General features: G+C 37.1%; 1 protein-coding gene across 12 annotated transcripts in view; it reads left to right on the forward strand.

The window, feature by feature from the left end:
- The window catches only part of AGTPBP1 (ATP/GTP binding carboxypeptidase 1), a 57,416-nt gene extending 33,143 nt beyond the window's left edge, over window positions 1–24,273 (forward strand). For 8 of the 12 annotated variants that reach the window (XM_051801356.1, XM_051801358.1, XM_051801360.1 and 5 more), the window contains 8 exons: window positions 264–408; window positions 2,418–2,571; window positions 3,327–3,507; window positions 4,926–5,055; window positions 5,424–5,555; window positions 7,131–7,307; window positions 12,543–12,703; window positions 23,544–24,273. In XM_051801356.1, coding sequence (XP_051657316.1) covers window positions 264–408; window positions 2,418–2,571; window positions 3,327–3,507; window positions 4,926–5,055; window positions 5,424–5,555; window positions 7,131–7,307; window positions 12,543–12,703; window positions 23,544–23,721 — 1,258 coding nt within the window. In that variant the 3' untranslated portion in view covers window positions 23,722–24,273. The other 4 variants (XR_007906909.1, XM_051801362.1, XM_051801364.1 and 1 more) reach the window with 4 other exon arrangements.
- Window positions 24,274–24,545: the final 272 nt, after the last annotated feature.

Here is a 24,545-nt window from a genome sequence, read left to right on the forward strand (position 1 = left end):
TAGCTGTTTGCTTACTTTTTTTTTGTTTGGCTTTGTTTGTTTTATTGCTTTGCTTGTTTTTGTTTGCTCACCTTTTTCCAATGTGGATGAATGTGTGTATCACTGCTGTAAGACAGGATCTTTACAGCTGGTGGGAATCTGTGTATTTAACCTAAATGTATGCAGAATTTCTAAAAACCCTTCTGACATTTAAAATGTGTGCTCAGAAATAATCAATGGTATGAAAAAAATTAATATGTATGCTACCTTTATTTTTGCTTTAGGAATCACTTTTCAAGAAGTTCAATTGCTGCTGGAGGTCAGAAAGGAAAATCCTATTACACAATTACGTTCACAGTGACTTTCCAACATAAAGATGATGTGTGCTACTTTGCTTACCATTATCCGTATACATACTCAACTTTAAAGGTAAGAAGATTATGGTATGTTACACAGATAAATATCTATAGTTTTAGAAAGTGTGAAATATAAGCATTCATGAGTGCATTTTTTTGTTTCTTTTAATAAAATTTAAAATGCTCCTTAAAATTTGAAAATGTTCATAATGTTAGTGTTTAGACTGCAAAGTGTATAGATTGTTCTGAAAAACAGTCCTGGAAAAACAGAATTGATGCTTGCAGGCTAAATGGGTTTTCTAGGAGTTATAAAAATGATTATGGAACTGGAGCATCTCTTTTACAAGGAAAGGCTGAGGGAACTGGGTCTTTTCAGCCTCAGGAAGAGATGACAGAGAAGACACCTCATCAATATATATTATATCTGTAAGTATCTGAAGGGAGGGTGCCAAAAGGATGGAACCAGGCTCTGCTCGGTGGTGCCAAGCAACAGGACAAGAGGCAACAGGCAGAAACTGACACCCAGGAAGTTCCTCCTTAACATGAGGAAGAACTTCCCTACTGTGCAGGTGATTGTGCATTGGAACAGGTTGCCCAGAGAAGTTGTAGAATCTCCCTCACTGGGGATATTCAAGAACCGTCTGGACACAATCCTGTGCCATTTGCTCCTGGATGGCCCTCTTTGAGGAGGGAGATTGGAGCAGGAGACCCACTGTCGTTCCTTCCAACCTTACCCATTCTGTGATAATTGATTGGAAACAGTGCTAATTGGATGAAATATTTGTATTTGAGTCAAATTTGGGTCAAATGACTTGTATCCTGCTGTTCTACATATACTTCTTGATAACTGAAGTTACTATAATTAAGAGAATCTCACTCATCTCACAGGCACTCTGTACTTGTGGTTCTGCCAGATGCCAGCATGGACTCTCTGCCCACCTGATACCCATTCCTTGACCTGGGACCCCATACTGGCTTGGTAGTCCACCTTGGAGTTTGCTAGCAAATTGCACATGCACTCCCCCCTTGCACACCTGCTGTGGGGAAAATGCTTATGCTTACCCGCCACCCCTAGCAGCTGGTACCAGGCACATGGGCTTGTAATCCATGTTGCTACTCTAGGTGCTGGCACTGAGAAATCAGCCTTTATTGCACCACCAGTTTGGGAGCACACTGTTCTTGTTTCAATGGTTGAACACCAACACACTTTACCTAGTGCAGTAGCTGGCACTGAGACACTTTCATTGCTGATGCCACTGACTGAAGGGTACCTGCAGTGCCTACAGCTCCATCTGCTGGAGTCTGCTTTGATTCCAACAGCAGCAGGGACATGGGACACAGAGTCTCTGGTACCCACAAAGATGCTCCCAAGAGGTGTGTCGTCTCCAACTAATGATGCTGAGACACTTGATCATTCTCAAATCCACCTACACCTGTCTTGTTAGTTGCACTAGTCTACATAGCACTTGCATGCACAGAATAGAGAGTGAGGCTGCTAAGGAGAGAGAGATAGCTAAGGCATACTGCAGGGATCAGGTGCTTGATTTTTTGTATGGTACCGCAGCCCCCCTCTTGAATTTCCTGAATCCTCAAGTTCCTCTTGTTTCCTCCTTATTCCTCAGGTGACTCCAAATCTTTGTCTGTAGATTCCTAATGGCCTGTCAGTGAGAGACTGGTGACTTTGGTCTTTGCTATTGTTTCTGCTGTGTCTCAGCTCTCTGTTGCTGTTTGTTGATTCTTCCTTTACTTGTTATCACTTTTTGCAGTGGAAAGGTCATTTATCAGATAATCTTAATGCAGCAGAGGTTCTTACCTTCCATATACCCTTACAGTAACATCTGTGTACAATAATGTACCCTCTCTGCCTTCATCCTTCTTGAAGCAGTTGGAAAAACAGAATCTGCAAAGAGAAGTATTCAATCAGTCAGAGATGTAGAGAATGATATTTCATCGTCAGAATTATGATGGAAACTTGTGCATTATTTAGAATAATAAGAAAGATCTGTTAAATAGTACCTTTGAAGTATGCTGTCATGTGATTTGAAGGATTCAAAGTATTTTTTCATTATTTTTTGGATGAAGATGCATCTTCAGAAGCTGGAATCTATGCACAACCCTCAACAGATATATTTTAGACAAGATGTTCTCTGCAAGACCCTGGGTGGCAACAGTTGTCCATTAATCACTATTACAGCCATGCCAGAATCCAGTTACTATGAACATGTCTGTCAGTTCAGTAAGTATGACTTCTCTTATCATCATCTGAAAATAATGCAAAACTAGGTATTTATAGAAAAAAAATTAGTATTGGCTGCTATGCATTGTAAAAACAGCAATGTAAAATAAGGTTAATAACTTCCTTGAAATTAAGAGGCACCTGTAGTTAGGATTTGCTGTCTATTTAGTAATATTTATTTGTAGTAGTCAAATAAAGTTATTTATATTTGGAAATATAAGAGTATATATTAATATATTTAAAATTTTTGTTGCTAGATGTTTTTGTATGTTACATTTTGCAGACAACACTTCTTGGAAAAGAGTGCCTAATGAGTAATGTTTTTCTCCAAATGCTGAGGTTATTTGCTTGTCAATAAATCTTTCATAAAGCCAATATGTAAGCTACTGTGATGCGAAGTGAGCTTTGTCTGTAATAGCATTCCTGATTTGTTTGTCCACCCCAGTATTTTTCTTGGCTGTTGGGAAAAAAGTTGTGAAAGTCCTATCATAACTGCTAGCTCAAACTAGTTGTGACTGTATAATTGTCTGATTTAATTTAAAGCTCCACTGTGATAGTTTTGTAATTAGCAGTCCTTTAAAAAATATTATGGCAAGCTCGATCAATAATACTCATACTCAGTAATACTCAAATCACAAATACTGAGTTTTTTGCATTGTAATGAATGTAGCTGGCTATTGGCTCTTTTTTCAATTTAACAAACTGTTTACTTAGCTTAAATCATATCTTGCAATTTCTACGCATACTTCTTTTAGGGAATCGTCCTTATGTTTTCCTGTCTGCGCGTGTACATCCTGGAGAGACTAATGCAAGCTGGGTTATGAAGGGAACACTGGAATACCTTATGAGTAATAGTCCAAATGCCCAATGTTTACGGGAATCTTACATTTTCAAAATTATTCCCATGCTCAATCCAGATGGTGTCATCAATGGAAAGTAAGCATACATTTACTTACAAATATGTAGCCTGCACTACTAATTCTTTACATCATTATTTTAAAAAGAATAATCTAAAGTAATCCTGGAAAGATACAAATGCAGTACTTAATGAGATGAAATCCAACCAACAGTTGCAATATTGCTAGGAATTTTTCATTTTTTTCTTTTTAAAATGTAGTTGCATTGTGTCACAATTTTCAGTTTTATAAAAAATATTTTTAGTTTTCCATTGATAATAATCATTGCTATGTGATTTGACATGACATTTTAATTGTCTCTCTGAACACCAGTCTTGGATATGTGTAACAGTGTTATATGAGACCACACCTGACATTTAGGAAAAGCTAAACAACTTCTAGTCCTAATGAAAAAAAAAAAGCCTCATATTTGAGAAAATTTTTTACGTAAATATATCTTTTGGCTGTTGTCATATGTTGTTAAAAGTGGAAAGTTAATAGGTGTGCAAGAGAAAGGGTAAGAGAGTATCCTGGTTTGATTAAAGTTATTCATAGTAATTATTTCACTTACTGCTACTTTTCTTAATAGATTTAAGGGATATTTCAGAACCTTTTGAAATTGCTGTGAGTAAGCATTCAGCAGTCTCCATTTACTTGGTTACTAGAATTCAAATGAAATAGAAATTTTGCTATGATGAATCTACATTTTCTTCTCATCTAGTTATGGGTAATATTTTAAAAAGTTTTCTGAACAAAATAATAAAAATAAAACCAATTATGGATTTCAGTAGAACTCTGTCTTTAAATGTAAGAGCATATATATACTGAAACACTTCTAATGAAATAATTCAGGCTACAGGGACAATTAAGAAATATGTCCAAGCAGAGACAATCTAAAGGCAAATGTAATGAAGATGACTACACGGTCATGAGTTTCTGCAAGTTTAAAAGTTCTTGCTGATAGCTGACTGAATGCAGAGATGATCTTTATTTGTTTGCTGGGTTTTTGTTTGTTTGTTTTCTTTCTTCTTTTTCTCACAGCTCCTTGTCTCCTAACAGTTTCCTGTTTCAAGTATTAGATTTCTAGTTGACATTAGTCTTTAAATTACAGAAGTCAAGACACCAAAAATGTAAAGATACCTTAAATTTTAAATTACTAATTTTGAACTAACATTTGAGTAGAATTTCAAGCCGTCAGTTTCAACAGCAAATAAACAATATTAAAAGTGACTTCACATAAGAAGCTACTTCTAATTTATTTTTAGTTTCTCTGTAACATAACTTAAAATACCCCAAACAATTCTATTACATGGCATGTTAGAAAATTGAAGTTTGTTTCTTGCCAGACTCCTTCCAAAGAAGCAGTGGTGATGAGGAAATCTTGAGGTGGGGGGGAGGCTTATTTAAAAGTATGATAATACAGACTACATCATGCGTTTTTCCACCCCCCCACAATAGCCACCGTTGCTCTTTAAGTGGAGAAGATTTAAACAGACAGTGGCAAAATCCAAATCCAGATCTGCATCCCACTATTTACCATGCTAAAGGGTTACTGCAATATCTGGCTGCTATAAAACGTTTACCTTTGGTAAGTATGTGTGTGTAAGCAATTCTGAATTTTTTCAACTTTATCTATGTAACTAGTCTATGAATTAAACATTTTAATGTGGTCTTGTAAACCGTGTCACACTTAAATTTAACTTGGAGAACTGGTCTTCTGCAAACCTGTAGATGTAAATCTGTTACATTGGCTAGGATAGATGGTTAAACCTTCCTTAGACGAATCCCATGGTTTTTGTCATAATACACAAGTTAATTATATAAGGAATTGTGTTGCTTAATTCTTTTGAACTTTCAACAATAATACAAATAATAAAAAAAATTTGCCTTATGTTACTTTCATAAAATGTTAACTCCGTATGCCTTGGTTTTATTTTACCAAATGATTTATTGTAGGTCTACTGTGATTATCATGGTCATTCTCGTAAAAAGAATGTGTTTATGTATGGCTGCAGCATCAAAGAGACAATGTGGCATACGAGTGTTAATGCTGCCTCTTGTGACCTGATGGAAGACCCTGGTTACAGGGTAAGTTTGGCATTTGTACCTCTGTCGTTGGGCATGGATTTGGAATATACTTTTAAAATAACTTCCTGATAATATTCTGTGCAAGTAATGACTCTATAACATAAGCAGACTTATTTAAAATGATCTCTTTTTAGTTCATGAGTGTACTTTTAAGTATTTTGAGAGCTTTAAATATTTACGTAGAGTGCTTAATTTTTTTTTGTTGTTTCTTTTTACCAGTAAGTGCTTTTTTTGTGTGTGTTTAATATTACTGTTAGAGACAGTAGGAGGAAAGTATACTTCTGTGCATTCATAATTACTAGATGAGTGTATAGTCATTTAAACATGGCAAACAATATTCTAGAACAAGAAAAGATACAGGATTGTTCTGAGAAATACTCATTTTTGTGTGTGGAAATAGGGAAGATTCTTCTTATACAGATTTGTAGGTAAGACATGTGCCCCTAATTACATATACATAATCAACTTCCACAAAAGCAGTCACTGCATTGTATAAACTTTCAAAAATGTCAAAAATTTAGAGGATTGCATGTTACCTGTTTCTTCTGTGAATCTCCACTGCCGCCTCGTGGCAACTGCAAACCCGTGCAACCTAAATGCATCCAGGCCCCCCTGTTTTTTTTGAGGAAATGCAGAGTTAAGCTCGACAAACGCGTGAATGCATGATAAAATGCTTGTTATACATCCATGAGTGTAAACGAATAGAGGTGCTTTCTGTACTCCCTCATTTACAAAAAGCAAAATCTATCACTTCTTGATTTTCTTGTGTGATTTCCTGGATGCTGAATCGGATGCCATTCACGTCCTGCTGCTGTAACACATTTATATGAGGTTTTGTCTCTTCAGCCTGCACTGCTATACTGTACAGAAGACAACAGTCAATAAGAGTTGTGGGGAAAAAAACCTTTTGATTTCAAAAAGGTGGACTGAAATGTTTGGGCAAGGTTACACTACTAATGGTGTATGTACTACTGAAGTAATAAATTTGAAGCAGTCATGTTTTGTTTTAACTGACACAAGTAAAAACTGGAAAGAATACTCATTTAGCATTAGTCAAACACACATATTTGTGTAACTATTCCTTGAAGCTGTCATGTAAACAGTTATACTAATTTTGATTCACAATCATGAAGTTAAATATGCACCTAGTGCTTTGCTGTATACAAATTAATTTTATGTATTAATAAAGTACTGGTTTTGCTAGGTCTGTAAATGGGATTGTTGAAACAGTCTGAAACTGAATTAAATAACTTTATGCAAAGAGTGGTACACTTAATTTAAGCAAGCTTAGCTTGGTGAATTAGGGAGAAGATGATGATCAGCTGAAGAATTCTCTTGTATCCTGATTCTTACCCACATAACTAACAATTTGAGTGACTGAATCTGAAAAAAAGGATTTTATTAAGTAGGAAAAGGCAAACCTGAAGACACTGTTTTTAAAACTTAAGATGGAGATTTGTTTTCTTGTTACTTTAATTCAAACTGCAGTAAAATTTTCTCATAACGGTTTGTGATTATGTGGCCCCCTATCATCTCCTTCTGTAAAGGAAATAATTTCAAATTGCTGTCCTGCAGGCACTCCCCAAGATCCTGAGTCAGATTGCCCCAGCATTCTGCATGGGCAGCTGCAGCTTTGTAGTGGAAAAGTCCAAGGAATCTACAGCACGGGTTGTTGTCTGGAGAGAGATAGGAGTACAAAGGAGCTACACAATGGAAAGCACGTTATGTGGATGTGACCAGGGCAAATATAAGGTAAGAAGATATCTCAGTTAAACTTTTCTTTCTTTTTAATTTCTTCCATTTGCATCAGTATCTTATTCTATAACCCCATTTGCTTGCTCGCTTGCTTTAACTTCTAAAACCTTCTAAAACCTTCTGAGGTCTGGGTACACTAATGGCAGGATGAAATTACATAGTTTGCAATATTATAAGTTGCATAACAGTTATGCTTATGGGCTGTTTTAACAAGATTAATATTAATCATTGCTTGTAACACATATATATGCATGTAGTTAAAAAAAACCAGAACTGTTCTGTCCAATAGATTACTAAAATTGGGTAATAATCAATGCCAATACTATAATAAAAATCTCCTTAATACATGGCAATTTCAGACTTCACCAGGGCAGTTCATGATTCTTCAGCAGGTATTTAGTAGTGTCCCTCACAGAATTTCCTATGTAGCTGAAGAAACAGGCTTATAAATCAAAACACTTTCATATCAGGTTACCACCATTATAAATTACACATCATCTCTGAACTCATTATAGTTGTTTGACTTCTTGATTTAAAATTTGTTTTCATTTTCTCTTCTTGAAAAGTATTAACAGGGCTGGGTATTTGAAAACAAAATGTGGCCTTGTTTTTAGTGTGTCAATAGTAGACAACATTCATGGAAGAAGTTGGTTTCCTCTGCCTGAAAATAGAGCTTAGGAATGCTAATCAAGAAAATGATCACAAGCCTCAAATAAGGTGCTTGACAGACAGAGGATCAGAAGGCCGGGATCAAGGATAGGGTGGGACAAAAAAAAGTTGGAACAAGGTATATTTAGTATATTAATGTATGTTCCAACATCCATGCTTGTCTCCCTAGACAGCAGGAAAACAGACATTTTGGCAGGAATTTTGGTAGGTCTGTAAGTACTAAATTTTGTCAATTAATACAGAAGCATTCCTGCTATTGTCAGAATATTCCATTATTCCTCAGATTACATCATTATGGAGCTTTAAAGAAAGATAACTGATCCAACTTGCTTATTTTGAAATTTTCAGAATATTCTTAAACATGAATCTTCATGCAGTGTTGCTACAGAAAGTACTTAAGAAAAGTGAAGAGCTTTGTGGACAAACTTTCAAGATGCTTAAAACTCCAAAGCCCTTCTTCTGCAATGAAGGAAAAAAATGGCTGGATTCTGTGGAAGAATCATTTACTGAAAAGGAAAGAGCATTCCTCTGTGTAATATAAAGTAGCTGATGAGATAAAATTGCTGTTCTGCCATTCATTTTATTTGGCATAAAACAGTTTGTGAGGTCTTAGTCATCCTCTGAACGTACAGGAAGATTCTTAATTATTTCTTCACTAGGATAATGCTCAGGCTTACTAAGAAAATATATCTAAAAAGCCAAGTTGACTGGACCGAACAGGAAAAGAACAGCATTTCCCCAATGAGAAGCTGAAAGAGATAAAAAGGCTCAGGCTTGGGGGGTATTTTTGGGTTTTGTTGTTTGGGGTTTTTTTGTGGAGGGAATGGGGCCAGCAACTCTGTCAATAAACTTAGGGTATAAATTAAATTATATATGTCATAATATGTTATTTCAAAATAGAAATTGAACTGTAGAAATTCCCTTCCCTCCTACTTCCCATCCCAAAGGGCATGAGAGTTCAGACTCTCAGATACACAGACTGGACTGTGTAAAGGTCTGAAGCACTTTTCCAGTCTTATTCCGGTTTGGCGTCATTGCTGAATTTTGTTCAAAATACAAAGAGGATTACTGAACAATTTAGTTCTCTGTGGAAGAAATACTGAGTCTTTGCCAAAGCTGGGTAATATCTGAACATCAGTTTTTCTTTTTATTCTTTTTCATTTTACTTGGACAATGGTGATGCTAGACTGTTTCCAGCCAGGAAGCTGTGGAATTGAAGTTAGCAATTCTTACCTGAATTTAGGATCTCTAATAACAGAGTATCTCTGGAAGCAATCTTTTTTCAACTGATTACATGGAGTCTTTGTAGTGTGTTGAGAATTAGTGCTGCAAATATTGCTCAGTCGTCTGCAATTCAAGATGTTGAAAAACAAACTTTCAGGGGAAAAGATTCTCCAGGATCTACTATGGAGCATAATTAATATGGCAGACAAAAGAACAATGTTTTTGATAATTTAAGCCACCTGAAAACTGAAATCAGTCCCTTTCCTGATGAGAAATTACTAAGTTTAGGAGTATTGATCAGTTTTGAAGTTAATGGAAAAGATTTTGTTATGTGGAAATTCTATGATGTACATGAAGAGAAGACTTCAGGAAGTAAGGATTCAGTCAACAAACTTCTCAGTTACGATGATTCTTCTGCCTTTAGATTTTGAGTTCTCAAGAATGATTATGTCTTTGTAGCCTCTGCTGAACACAGAAGATCAGCATGATGTTTTGCTGTCCAACTGACTTCTCCAAATCTTAATTTGGTTAAGTACATATTACAGGAACATTTTTCTCAACTTGAGGTCACAGTCTCTTGTGCCTTTGCTTTGTCTCTTTGCTTTCAGGTAGCAAAGTTAATCACTGAAACACTCTATTCATATGAAGGTATCTTCATTACACGGTTAGTAAGAAAGACTTCAACCTTCCATCTAAAATGTTACTGTCTAGAAGAAAGACAATTGTATAAAATGTAAAGGAAAAGGAATGACATTTAGCCCATGTTTAAAAAAAAAGCAGCTACTTCCAGGTGGCTTGTGCTTAAAAGCAACATCTTTAATAGGCTACAGTTAAAAGTGCTAGAACAACAGTTGAGGATAATTACAAGATCAAGAAAAGGAGTGTAATTATGGCTTCAGTGAAACTGAACTTCATCTCAGGTCCCTTAGTGATGGCAACTGATGATGATGATTATTATTGTTATTTCCTGAAACACACTTTGAGTGTCTTGTTTCATGGAAATTATGAGGTTTGGCTGCTGGAAGAATAACAGTGGATTAAGAAATTCAGTATTTGGCAGTTGTGTGGTATTGCATTCCCCTTATCATTTAAAGAAATGAGAGAAGTAAATCTAGACTTTAGCATGGGCTTTTACCACAATTATGTAGACCCTTTAGGGTAGTAAGTTCGAAGTTTATTCTCCCAGTGTTCCACAGTTATCCACCTCCAACCTGATCCATTTAGTTTTCTCTTAGTTGTATCCTATTTCTGCTCTGCTGAAAATAGCAGCCATGGTACATGTGCACGCTATTTATCTTTCTAACAATTGTCTTTGCACTTTCCGTCATACTTTACTCTTACTCCTTTTTCAACTTAGAGAGCCTCCTGTTATACATATCCTATCTATAAGGAACCTACCAACTAATGATAAGTTCTTCAGCAACAGATGTAGACGCTGATTGGAAAAGTTTCTGAACCATCAAGTTGTGCACATTAGTAATCTTTGTAACAGTGAGATAGATTACTGTTACACTTCTCTTCCTCTTCTGCATACTTGTTGCCTCTTGTCCTTAATGTTATTTTAATCTCTTTAGGGCAGGGACTGTGTCTTCCTGTGATTAGCATAGTGGAGCCCCAGCTATGTTTGGGGCCTTTGAAAGTTAATGATGTGCAAACAAATATAAAACAAAAACAAAAAATAGGCCTCTGTGGATAAGGTACTACACTGAGTGAGGAGAACTGATTTCTGTTCCCAGCGGGGTCAGTGACATGCTGTGAGACACTGTGCAAATCGCTTCAACCCTCTCTGCCTCCATTTCTCCATCAGTAAAGTGAGGATAATTCTTCCTTTATTAATAAGTGCTTTGAAACCTACAGCACAAAAGCATTATAAAAGAGGTAAGTAGCATTACTATTAAGAATAATACTCAAATATCCAACTCTTCTTCACTGCTAACAGGTTTCAGTACCATTTGGGTGGAGGATGGCACTGTTTAGAATGGTGGATATAGCTTTATCTTGTTGCTGTAAAGCACTTTGTTTATGAAGACTACTAAGGGAAGAAAAGAACTCACAAGAAAATCAAACTTTCCATCTATTAGTTGTGTGTATGTTCAAAACAGTACATGAACAATGTGTGGGATGAACCATTTCTGGAGCAACATACTTTCTTTTAAACCTTGCATTTTAAAACACATTGTCAGTGTGGCAACACATACAAATCTTATGTGTTTGGTTTTTTTTTTAGCTTTTGGTAAAAAGTTTTCTACTCCATTCTTTTTGCTTCATGTATTTTTCCTACTAGATGACTTAGCTTACTACCAATTCCTGGCTCCTCTGCTTCCCTGTTTGTTTTGTCAAAGCTTCTTCTCAACTAATCTTTACATTAAGAGGTTTAGAAGATCCAAACTAAAACCCTTTTAAATTCTCCAGAGATACAGAAGTTGCAAAGGGGGAGATGGAGCTGGGTTGTGCCATTGAATTTGCTAGTGTATATACGGTTACAACTAGCCAATTCCATAACAGTTGAGGGTCACTCTAGACTATGCTCAATTCATAAAGTAGTTGAGGTCAGATGTTATGTCTCTGTATACTGCACTCCTGACTAAATTAAAAGTGTAGCATTATCTGATGGGAGGCTTTATCACATATGTGAACTTGGAGAGCATTACAAAAATTCTACCTCCTAAATAGTCTTTGCAGAGGAAAATGCCTGGGTATATCATTCAAGTTAGAAAACAACTATGACCTTTGATAATTTATTTGTTAGTTTTAATTACTAAATGTGTGAATAAATGCTTTCAGAATTAACACATAGCCTCTAACTTATAGGGGAGAAGAGATATCTGTGTCAAGGAGTAACTTTGATGTCTTAAATAGTCATATCTATGTGTTAGAACATAGCAATGAACTTAATCACAGCTACAATATGAATTTTGTCTTTCTTCCTTCTTATTAATGGAACTTACATTGAAGAATCTTGTATTTGAAATTAATTTTTATAAATTTTGTCTCTATTTTTAAAAATTATTTATGCTTATAAATTTGGACATGATCTCTGTCTCTCTCCAAATGCTACTGGGTCAAGAACTGTTAATACTGATGTGCTAGAAGTAGACTAGAAAGCTCCAAAAAACGTGGGTGTCTCTGTTCAGACTTAGAGGAATCATCTAGTTATTTCTGAATCTCTTCTGTTATTCTTGCTAAGAGTTTACTCTACAGTTCTTATTTGTTCTGTCTTTAAACCAAGAGACTGTATTGAATAAAATAACAAAGTGTTGATGTAGAATAATTCTGCAGCATGTGTGGTTCCATCTGCATGTACTATTTTGTATTTTTTAAATCTCATTTTCAAATTAGGGATTGCAGATAGGGACAAGAGAACTGGAAGAGATGGGAGCAAAATTCTGTGTTGGCTTACTGCGTTTAAAAAGAATGGCCTCATCCTTGGAATACAATTTACCTTCTAGTCTGTTGGATATTGAAAATGAGCTGATTGAGTCAAGCTGTAAAGTGACAAGGTAGTACACATTTATTATATTTTCTTTCTTTGAGGGGAGGGGGGAAAATTGCAGTTTCTCAAGTGCCGTAAAGATTCTTTCAAAAATGTTCTTCCACTCATCAAAAATAATGTTGATGTGTTGTAACCTCTTACTGTAACAATAATCTGAATATATTGGAGACCTATTGAGTTAATTGCTTCAAACTTTGAAAGAAAGCAGTACAGGCTGGGTCACATTTGTTGCTGGGATAAACACTGGCAATTTTAATGTCATTGCGGGGTTATTATAGGCCATAAAACTCAGTAGTACGTCTTAAGTCTCCATTGTCTCTTTGAAAGTTTGGGGAGTTTTTGTTTGTTTGGTTTGGTTTGGGTTGGGTTTTTTGTTACTCTCTACAGTATTAAAAATGTGTTTAAATGGACTTTAAGTATGTGAGTTAGAGCACTAAGAACTGTAAGTTTTTATTCCAAACTTTTTTTTATGTATATCCTCTGGTGGAGATACATAACAAGACTTAGAGAATTTAAAACATGAGAAATAAAGTCTGGGTCACAAAAGAAATTTATATGCTCAGTAACTAGGTTATTAAGTTGCCAGTTCTTAAAGCTGTTGATGGGCTTGCAAATGTATGCATATTATTGCATGTTGCCATTCATGTTATGTATCACTCAAGTATACACATGTACATGGTAACTGGGGATGCACAATGAAGTGTGATTTCAAATGTGCAAGCATCTCTTTATGAAAATACAGTTAAAGAACCAATAAAGCAAAGTTCCAGACTTCAAAAAAGCATTACATTGGGAAAGAGTAAGGTTTACACACTATAATGTTTCCACTTGGCATACTAAGAGATGAAATAATTGAATTGGCTGTAGCTCCAACTTAATTAAAAAAATAGAGTGGAAATTTGGGAAAAAAATGAAATTTATTACTGTTTTTGTGTGGCTGACACAAGCAAGTGCTTGAAACTAAGACTTGCTTTGGAAGTAAGATTAATGAGCAATTTGTCTTTAGATGGTGAAAAAACTAGCAGAGCTATGGGAGGCCATCTATGGCACCCTATCGAAGGGGGGATTGTGTTTATTTCCAGTATTTAAACACTAAAGTGTTATACTGGAATGTTGAGTACTAACAATAACTGGACCTTGTGTTCATGCTTAGCATTTACAGTTAATAATGAAAAGTGAAGGTGATAAGAAAAATAGGAGTAACAGTAGAAGAGTGTCTTAAGGAGGTGAATAAAAGTGTATGAAGATTAGCTGTGATGTGTAGGTATCTCTCACTCCAGTGGTGGTTGGGTCCCCCAATGTCATTTGCTCATTTGTACAACATCAGGATGCTTGTAATGGCTGGATTTTTACTGTCAGAAAAAGTTTGTGCGTGGATAAAGGTGAGTTAGTGATTCCTGAAAGAGGCAGGATCAGAAGGCAGTTTGGGACTAACCAAAGAGGGGCTTTTATAAGTATGTAAGTAGTGAAAGGAACACTAAAGAAAATACGAGATCACAGATGAATGGGGCGGGAGCCCTGAGGACACGAAAAAGGCCAAGTACTTCATCACAGTCTTTACTAGAAAGACTAGAAAGTTCAACTTTCAGTACTCTTAAGGACCCGGAGACTGGGGGAGTCTGGAGCAAGAAAGGCATACCCATGGTGGGAGAAGCAGGTTGGAGAATACTTAGGCAAACTAGTCTTATGTAAGTCCAGAGGTCCTGCTGCACCCGTAAGTACTAAGGGAGCTCACTGATGTTGGGTGATGTTGACGTGAAGCCATTTTTGAATGGTCATGATGACTGGGCCAGGTACCTAAAGACTGGAGGAAAGAAAATGTCATACCTATGAACAAGGAGGAGGATGCAGGAAACTACAAGCTGGTCAGTCTCACCTTGATCCCTGGTAAGGTAATGAAAGAACTAATTCTGGAAAGTATTTCTAGCCACATGAAGAGGAGGTGATCATGAATAATCAACATGGATTCACTAAAGGAAGTCATACTTGACCAACCTAATAACCTTCTACAATGAAATGACTGGCTTGTTAGACACGGGGGATAAAGTGGATATTGTCAGCCCTGATTACAGTAAGTTTTTTGACACTCTCTGCCATGGAATCCTTATAGAGAAGTTGATGAAGTATGGGCTGGATGGGCAAACAGTGAGATGCACTGAAAAACTGACTTAATGACTGAGCCCAGAGGACAGTGATCAGTAGCACAAAGTCTAGCTGGAGGCCAGTAATTAGCTTTGTACCCAGGGGCACTATACTGGCTACTGCCCTGTTCAACATCTGCATTAATGACCTGGACACTGGGGTGGAATATTCCATCTGAAGTATCCAGATGACACCAAAGTAGAAGTGGCTAACCCAGTGGAATCTTCACAGGCTGTAAAAGTGGGCTGACAGAAATTCCATGAATTTCAACACTGAGTGTGAAGTCCTGCACATAAGGAGGAACAAACTCAGGCACTATTACATTATGGGGGCTGACCAGCTGGAAAGCAGCTTTGCAGAAAAGGCAGTGGGGGTCATAGTGGAGACCACGACCATAGTTGAACATGAGGCAGCAACATACCCTGGCTTCAAAGAAGGCTAATGATATCCTGGGCTGCATTAGGAGGAGTTTAACATGGTGATTCAAGGAATGTGATCCTTCCCCTCTCCTCAGCACTGACAAGGCCTGCACAGCTGGACTACTGTGTCCAACTCTGGATTCCTCAGTACAGGAGTGTCTTGGAGAGAGTCCAGTGAGGGCCCCCTAAGTTGGTGAAAGGACTGATGTACCTTCCATAGGAGGAAAGGCTGGGAGAGCAGGGACTGTTAGTCTGGAGTAGAGAAGGCTCAGGAGGCATATTATCTATGTGTACAGATACTTAAAGGGAGGTTGTAAAGAAGGTAGAGCCCGGTGCTTTCCAGTGATGTCTGATGACAGGCTAAGAGGCAATGAGCACAAACAGAGGAAATTCCATTTAACCATTATGTACATATAATGGTGTGTCCTAGTTTTGGCCAGAACAGGGTTAATTTTTTACAATAGCTGGAAGGGGGCATGGCCAGATCCCACTGTTATTCAATACTATCTAATGTGATTTGTCAGAGTTAGGAGTAAGGGACTCTCTTTTCCAGCTGGGAGGACAGAAGGCATGACAGGGGGTTTGGTGGTGTTTCACTTTCCATGTGAATTGTTTCTTTGTCTTGTACCTTTTGTTAATAACATTATTGCTGCTATTGTTCCTTTCATATCACATTGCTGTTTCCAGTAAATTGTTCTTATCTCAACCTGAGCAGGAGGGAGTGGGGAGCAAGCAAGTGGCATCTGGTTTGGGAGAGTCTTGCTGGGGGGCACTGAATTGGGGAGTAGTGTTCCTAAACCATAAAAATGGTTATCTATACTTTTATTGTGAGGATGCTGAAATAGTGGAACAAGCTTCCCATTGAGAATATAGAGTCCTTATCACTAGGGATGCTCAAAAGCTGTCTGGATGTCATCCTTGGCAACCTGCTATAGGTGGCCGTCCTTGAGCAGGGGTGTTGGACTATATGACCTCCAGAGGTCTCATCCAACTTCAGCCATTCTGTGAAAAGGGGGAACCATTTTTAAGTCTGTTCTCAAAAGGCACTTAATGCTGGTATTGTGGGCACTTCAAATTTGAGTGCTAATTTAAGTAATTGGAATACAAGTTTCTAAGAATCACAGTCTGTTTGCATTTGTCTCCCTCAGAACTTATGCAGTCAAGCTCCTGTTCCCTTTGCATGTTTTCCCCCCAGTTCCAAATGGAAAAGATTAAACTAAATGTAATACTAATATTGTATTAAGAATTATAGTTGTTGTGCTGACAGGTTTGTTAGGGTCTGTATGCAATGAAACAAAAACACGTGACTGCAGTCATAACTGTTAGGACTTACTAGACTTATCCTTTGCTCAAAAAGTTGACCTTTTTTTTGGAAATGCTAGCCGTTTCAGTGATTCTTTTGAGGCTCATTGATGTGTTCTAGAACATGGTGTGGTTTTGTTTGTTAATTTGATTTAATTATAGCAGCGAAGCAGTCTGAGCTTTGGGACTCAGCATGTCTAGAAAATGGTAGAAAAAGCAGACAGCCAAAAGGAGCTGTGGGAAAGGAAAAACTTGATGAAAAATCCATTTCCTGCCCGTAGTCTTACACTTAAGAAAGCACAACAGACTGGTGAGGCAAGGAGTGAGAGTGCGTCCAAGGTCTTACAAAGCATTTCTCTCTAGGCTGTCAGAAGGAAACTGGATTTGTCCTATTTTATTTTGCTCCCCCTTAATAACTCCTAAACTTTGCCCAGACATTTGCATACATCTAATCTCCTTCATCTAGGAGTAAAAGTTTTTTCCTTCTTACTCTGCTGCAAGGTTTGAGCTTTTCTTGGCCTTTCTTCCAGTACCTTAGGAGTACCACGATGTAAAATACATGGCATCTTATGCTGCCGCTTTTGTGCTGTGTATCCCTTTCAAAATGCTAGGAAAAAAAGCTATTAAAAATTAGACCCAGAACTCATTCCACTGGTGGGTCTGGTAGCAGTGCCCATGCACCAGGCCCCTTCTCTGGCCTAAATGAATGTGTAGACTGTGGCATCAGAGTACTGTTTGTCTTCTATAGGGCAAAATAAAGAAACTAGTAACCTAGGAAAAAACCAAACAAACAAATAAAAAAAAGTAAGTATGATGAACAGGTTGTATATTCTTCATAGCGTTCTTTAAGCTTTTCTTTTACTCCTGGTGGTATGATCCAGATATTACTATAGGCTATGTTCAGTGATTGATGAATCCCAACTAATTTGATTCAGTATTGAGTATCACAAAATGTATTTCAGAGTGACAGCACAAAGAAAGTGTGGAGTAAAATTTTGTGACTCTAGAAGTGAAGATACTTAAAAATACAACTTAAATGGGATTTGGTTATCTAGTTTCTTAGGGCTTAGAAAAGAGTTGCATATGTTCTCCTCTTTAGCCTTGGAAATTCCCTTGAGAAAATATCCTTACTACTTATGAAAAACGCATGGAGGAGAGCTGCTGAAGGGGACAGCACATGCAATTGCATGTGTGATGTTGCCTACTGTAGCAGCATTGCTGATCCCTAAAGGAGAATATAGACCCTAAAAAGAAATTAAAAGGGAGAGTATGGAGAAACAATTCCTTTGTGATATGTCCTAACTTTCTTTCTCATCTAAGATTTTTTTCTCCCAGACAATACAGTTTCAAAAGGAATCATTTGTTCTTCAGATTTTTCTCTCCTTCCTTTCCCAACTCCCCAGGTAGCTGCAACTTTCTGTACTTTGATAGGGAATATTTCTTAATCTTTTGTTCCAAAGTTTTAAAATGTAGACACGTCCCCTGTAGTTTCAGAAAACTTCTGGACTGCATGGGGATTGAAGTTGGTAATGGTTGTGTCTTCCTTGTGGATTAATTTCTCTGTAATTGAGTCATATGGATAATGAAAAATCCAACTATATCTTTTAAGGGACAATTAAAATTTTACTTTGAAAGATCATACTATGTTAGTGAACAGGTTTATTAAATTTTAGTATGTTTGGAGCATTAATGTAAATAAGAAAACACATAGGAAGGTATTGTAATATAAAAAATCATAGAGTCATAAGATGGTTTGAATTGGACGGGACATTAAAAATCATCTAGTTCCAACCCCCCTGCCATGGATAGGGATGCAACCCACTAGATCAGGTTGCTCAAAGCCTCATCCAGCCTGGCCTTGAACACTTCCAGGGATGAGGCATTTACAGCTTCTCTGGTCAACCTGTTCCAGTGCCTCACCTGTCCCCAGTGCAGCATCTTGCACTTGGACTTGTTAGACTTCATGAGGTTCTCATGGGCCCAATTCTCAAACTTTCTGGGTCCCTGTAGATGGCATCCCATCCTTCTGTTGTGTCAACTGCACTGCTCAGATTTGTGTCATCTGCAAACTTGCTGAGCGTGGACTTGGTCTCACTGTCAGTGTCATTGGATTCCCAGATAGTATGCTGCCTGGCGAGCTCCTCACACAACACGTCAACCTGCTCAAAAGCATGTGATCTGTCTGGGCACACTTGCACCCATGATACCCACCTCTGCCTTCAGGTGCCAGGGGACTTGCAGATTCTGGAGTTCCCTGCAGCTGAGAGTCTTTTGGTCTTCAAGTCTGTTTGGGTCTAGACTTGTACCAAGGTGTCCGTGGTTTCTCTGGGTTTCATCTCCAACCTGGCAGCTGTGACATGTAGGTGCCATTTCTGTTACAGAAGAAGGCTCCTTCCTCTTCCTTCCTGAATAGGATTAAGTGGCACTTCCAACATGCCCTTCCTTGAGAACTGCTGTGCCATGCTCTGACTGCTGCAGCACTGACTTCTGCCACTCTTTGAGTACATTTAAATCTGCTGGCAACACTCGTACCACATCAGCCTCTTGAGAGCTGACAGTTCTTCTTGGGTCTCTCAGCTCTTAATCACATTTCCCTGACTGCAGGAACGCCCTGCCCAGCTTGTTCTAGCACTCAGCCTCCAGAACGTACTACAGCTGCTGCTGCTGTTACCGCTGTCACTGCTGTTTCTGTGTCCCTCACTGACCCTAATAACTAAAGTATGTTTGAATTAATAATTAAAATACATTTTAGAAAACAGTTATATTAATTCTTGGTGTATTCAATGGCAGGTGATAGAGAAAATACTCTTAAATGAAAGGGGTATTCTTAACGTTCTTCATAAGCATGAAGACTGTAGTATTATATCTGATATGTTAGTCAGGTATTTAGGAGTTCATCTTTTTACCCATAAAATATTGTTTAATTAAGATATGCAGAACTTCAGAATTTCATATAGTATTCTCTTTTAACAGCCATGACTTCACAGAAAATACAGAGATTGTGGCATCCCTTACATTACAGTACTGTAGTTATGAGATAAACAACCTCTGCTAACCCGAGAAAAATAATAGTTTCATTTTAAAAGGAAAAGTGGGAGGTGTAGTGGTAGAGGAAGAAGGATTATAGAGCAAGTTAATTAGAAGGACCCCAAGGGAAGGGTTAGGAAATTAAAACCCATAGAATCAGCATGATAGCAGCTAAAAATATATTGTAACAAGATATGGTGAGGATGGGGAGCAGCAGGGAAACAGATAAAGAATTTGATTAAACAGCAAGAAATTTTTTCAGGTGTTTTGATTGCTGCATTTCTTGTGACCCAACCTCAGTAAAATAGTGGAGTAATAATTACACTTTGCAGATTTATACTAACCTTTAGAATAGAGATTGCTGAAAAGTGAAATATGTAAGGTTAACATTTGCTACATCAGAAGAAAATGCATCATAGGAAAGCAAACATACACGAGCGGTATGTGACACAGGTTTTTCCTTTATATAGAAAGTACTTGGATACAATTTTGTGAGGAATGAAAATTCAAGAAAGGGACAGTGGAAAAATAATCGTAATAAATATTATGGTAACATTTATTTTCTGTAATAAATGATTGAGAAGTCATGGTGTATTGCTTTATATGGTAGTAGAAAGGTAGGATTATTATGAAGCAGACTTCAGAGCCAGTTTTTATTTTAAAGATTTATTTAGCTTTCTAAATAGTATCTGTTCTAATCTTTGATCTGTTCTAATGCTACTTTTCTTGAAGAAGGAAAATAAACTATAATAATGATTTTTATTTTATTAAGTGTAAAATGATAACAAAAACATCCCTTGGTTTTGGATGTACGTGTGCCAGAGTGAATGTCTAAAATGTGTTACAGCAGACATTCTGACTTTATAACTGTTCTCAGTGCCTGAATTTCTAGAAGTTAGGGGCATGCCTACATGCTTACACATGCATAAGTATGTAAAATCAATTTATACAAGTATAAAAAAAGTGTATTGAATAAAACACTGTGTGTTTTTCAAGACAGTATAACATAGGATATATTATATGGACTGACAGGACACTGAAGAGATAAACTATGTGGTTTGCTTCTGCATCCAGGTTTTTTTCCTTAAGGTAGGCTTTGTTGGTTGCTCTCTTTTAACTGAATCAGCTGTGTTAGTTCAATATCCAAATAATGACATTTATTAAAAAGAGTGGATAGAATTTTTAAGAACTTTATATCCTATATTATACCTCACTAACATGAATTTTTAGAAGTGATGACAGTAATGCATTAAACATCCCATTGTCAGTGGTTAGTAAAATGTTTGTCCTTCTCATAGCTCATTGTAGTTTTCTGTTTCAGTGTTCAGAATTATTACTAATATTGGGCCAACATTCAGATTTAAATGCTCTATTTCCTGTCAGTTGAATTACACAATCTGTTCTCCAACTGCAGTGTGAATTCCTTGCGTACAAAAGCTAATGAATCAATACCTGTGTTAAGGGATTAGAAGCAGAAATTGCAAAAAAGCTGTGGATTTGTCAGACTGTGATACATCTGGTGAAGTCCCTATCATTTGTTTCTTTTAACAAATGAAACATTTAAACTTTTTATTTTCCCAGCTTCTTTTTTCCTTAGAGAAAGTGTTGGTAGGTAGTGACTTCGTAGGGCAGAAAGTGTCACAGGACGAAAGCACAGAAAAATTGTATTCCTTTGCTGATTCTACCACGCATTCCTCATGCAAAGCATGTACCCTTAGTGTGTGTTGGGTTCCCCATTTGTGAAATTAAAGAGACTCAGCAAAGATTCTGATTATTTTCTTCATTCTTTGTCTCTTCTAAATGGAAATAATTTTATTTTAAACAGCCAGTTTGTTAACCAGCATAATGGGTTGTTGCCCTAGTACAGCTTAAATAATCTGTAAAGTATTTAGTTCTGTGGAGCTTTCCTTTTTGCATAGCTTATTCAGTACAAGCTTATTTAGTGAACCATGATACAGATTGTTTTGAACATAATTTTTTTTTCCTCTAAGGTAGGAAACAATTCTTGTCCTGATGTTTGAATTAACTGTTGACAGCACAGAACATTACAGTGTGCATGTCATTGAGGCTACAGGTAGAGGAAGAATACTGTGAAATATATTTATATTCAACAGAGATTGCATTGCAGATTTCAAGTGGTGCATTTAAGCTCCTTAAGGTTTAGAAAGAAGCAGTGATTAGTCCTTTTAATTATAAAGCCACAGCCAAGCTAGGTTTTTGTATGCCTTAAGAGAAAATTCATCAAAATTAATATGCAAACATTTCTACAAGTTCTGTGTGATGTTCTTCAATAAGAACATCCTCACTGTTTGTATGAGTTCTATATGATTTGTTTATTAGGTAAAATGCACTACAAAACTGTCTTAGGGCTTAATCTGAATACGAAAATACTTACGAAATATTTAGGAATCATGGCTAGGCTTTGTGAATGAAAATTTGGGAAGGGCTCTACCCGCATTTGTTACAAGCACACTGGTGCCTAAAAAGGCCAATACGAGACAGGCACGTCCGATTGCAAAAGGCACAGCAGAAAGACTCCTTAGGTGGTATATTCTGCAAGACACGATTCTTTCTGTGTTGTCTTTTCTCCTCAAGGGTGATCCTGCGTGCGTTCTCAAAGGCATCAGCAGCGTTATAGATGGTGTGTCTCCAGACCTCCCGACTGGAGGCCAGAGTAGACCAGTTATGGTGATCAATATGGCCAAGGCTGAGATGTTGCTTCAGGGAGTCCTTGTATCTTCTATTCGGGGCTCCTCTCTTGCGGCAGCCGGTGGCAAGTTCACCATAAAGCAAGATCTTAGGGAGGTGGTGGTCCTTCATCCTGGAGACGTGTCCTGCCCAGCGCAGCTGTGTTCTCAGCAACATGGCCTCAATACTTGTAATTGCTGCTCGTTCTAGAACAGATGTATTGGTCACATAATCTGACCAGTGGATGTTTAGGATTGTACGGATACAGTGTTGACGGAAGCGTTCTAAGAGTTGCAGGTGGTGGTGGTAAATGACCCATGATTCAGATCCGTATAAAAGAGTAGAGAGCACAATGGCTCTGTAAACACTGATCTTGGTGCTTTTCTTCAAGTGTTTATTTCGCCAAACTCTTTTATGAAGCTTTCTGAAGGCACTATAGTGCTTTTAAGCAGATAGCTTTTTATGTCCTAAGTGAGGTTAGTAAAACTGGGTCTGGAAAACACTTTTTTCCCCTTTTCTTTTTTCCCACTTCTGCTCTAGGCAGGTGAGAGCGTCAGAAAGTTGTATTTTAACCTTTTTCCAGTTAACACTAAAGGTGTTAATCCTCTTATTCCTGTAGGCCATTAGTTAAGGCCGTAGACCATTCTGTAGGTGGTAGCTCAGTTCCTTAGTTCATTGCCTCAGAGTTACAAGGCTTAACAAATTTTAAGTTTTACCTGCATGCAAATGTGTGAGAACCTGATATGGGTTAAGGGATTCATGTGGGAACTTAACATTAGTTATAACCACGACTCCTTGTTTTGTCATCTCTGATATTTATAAAGTAATTGCTCACAATGCTTTCCAGTAAAATGTGTGTTTTAATACAGAGGTTTCACAATTGAATTTTTAGGCTGTTTTTAAGTTTACTATATATTCTATACCAATGGCTGTGTCTTTATGTAGTTGTGTTCTTCTGCAGCAACTTCTGATAGTGCTGTATTTACATCAAGTTCTTACCGGCCATTAGTGTAGCTAATTTGTCATGGCACATTTGAATAACAAGTTGTATATGACTGATTAATTAATTCAAGGTCTTACAAACATGACTTTGGCTCCCAGTTGTTTTGCACACAATTAAAAAATCAATACTATTTCAGGTAAACTGCTGCTTTCCTGAGATAATTTTTGTATTATTGTATGTCAGGAAAGGGTCAGGGCATAGTCTGAATGCATTACTCCAGGTAAAACTTTCAACATGATTCATGTTGAACTTCTTGTTCATTATAGCCCCACTACGTACATTCTGGATGAAGATGAGCCTCGCTTCCTTGAAGAAGTTGATTACAGCGCAGAGAGCAATGACGATCAAGATGTTGAATTAGCTGATAATGTGGGTGATTATGAAGCAACTAATCAAGATGATGGACTTTCAGACTCAGATTCAACAAGGATACTCCTTTCTTGAACCAGCTTTGCCTCCAGTAATAGGAAATAAAGTATCCTGGATTTCCATAGTCATACACTTCCTGCTGTTTTCTACAAAGGGGATAAAGCTTCAGTTTATACAAATAACTGAGGCCTGCCTAGCTCAAGGATAATAACTATTTCTGACAAATTTCCATTTGTTTTATTTAAGGAATTCTGTGTTTTCTTTTAGCACTGAATAGATAAATTTATTTATTAGTTCATTTTTTACTAAATAGTACTGCATGGCATTTTGTGTCCTTAAACCCTATCTTAAGAAAAATGGATTATAATTTATGGTGTGTCAGAGTACAGAAGGTAATTTTTTGTGGTATGGTTCTTTGAGTTGCTTCCTAAAAAATACGTATGTACAGATTTTATAAATTAATTTGTGTACGTGTGTGTATATGCGCGTGTGTATACTGAGGTGAAGAGGTTATTTTTCAACATTATTTCAAAGATACTTGATTGTGTTTGAAGCAATGTAGTGCCTGCTCTGAAACCATTCAATAATTACTAAATTAAAAATGAGAACTTGATGTATGAATTTTCACACTTGTTTCTTGCTTCTGATGATTATATGGTTTTGCCACAGTATTAGGTGAAAATATGTAATATCTTTACAGAGTTCTGGAATTTTGCACAGTGACCAATGCAGCCTGTGCTTAGAAGAGCTACAGACTCTTGTATAAAACTTTCCCATAGAATAGGCATGTTTAATTTGAAGAAGTTTTCTCATTAAGTGTACATGACTGCAAGAAGAGGTTAGGTATGTACACTATGTATGTTCAGCTACCCAGATGCTCAATTTTTCTTGTTGAATAT

The sequence above is a fragment of the Manacus candei genome, unplaced genomic scaffold, assembly GCF_025592945.1.
Source record: "Manacus candei isolate 608988 ecotype Guabito, Panama unplaced genomic scaffold, ASM2559294v1 h1tg000051l, whole genome shotgun sequence".
In the NCBI taxonomy this organism is placed as follows: domain Eukaryota; kingdom Metazoa; phylum Chordata; class Aves; order Passeriformes; family Pipridae; genus Manacus; species Manacus candei.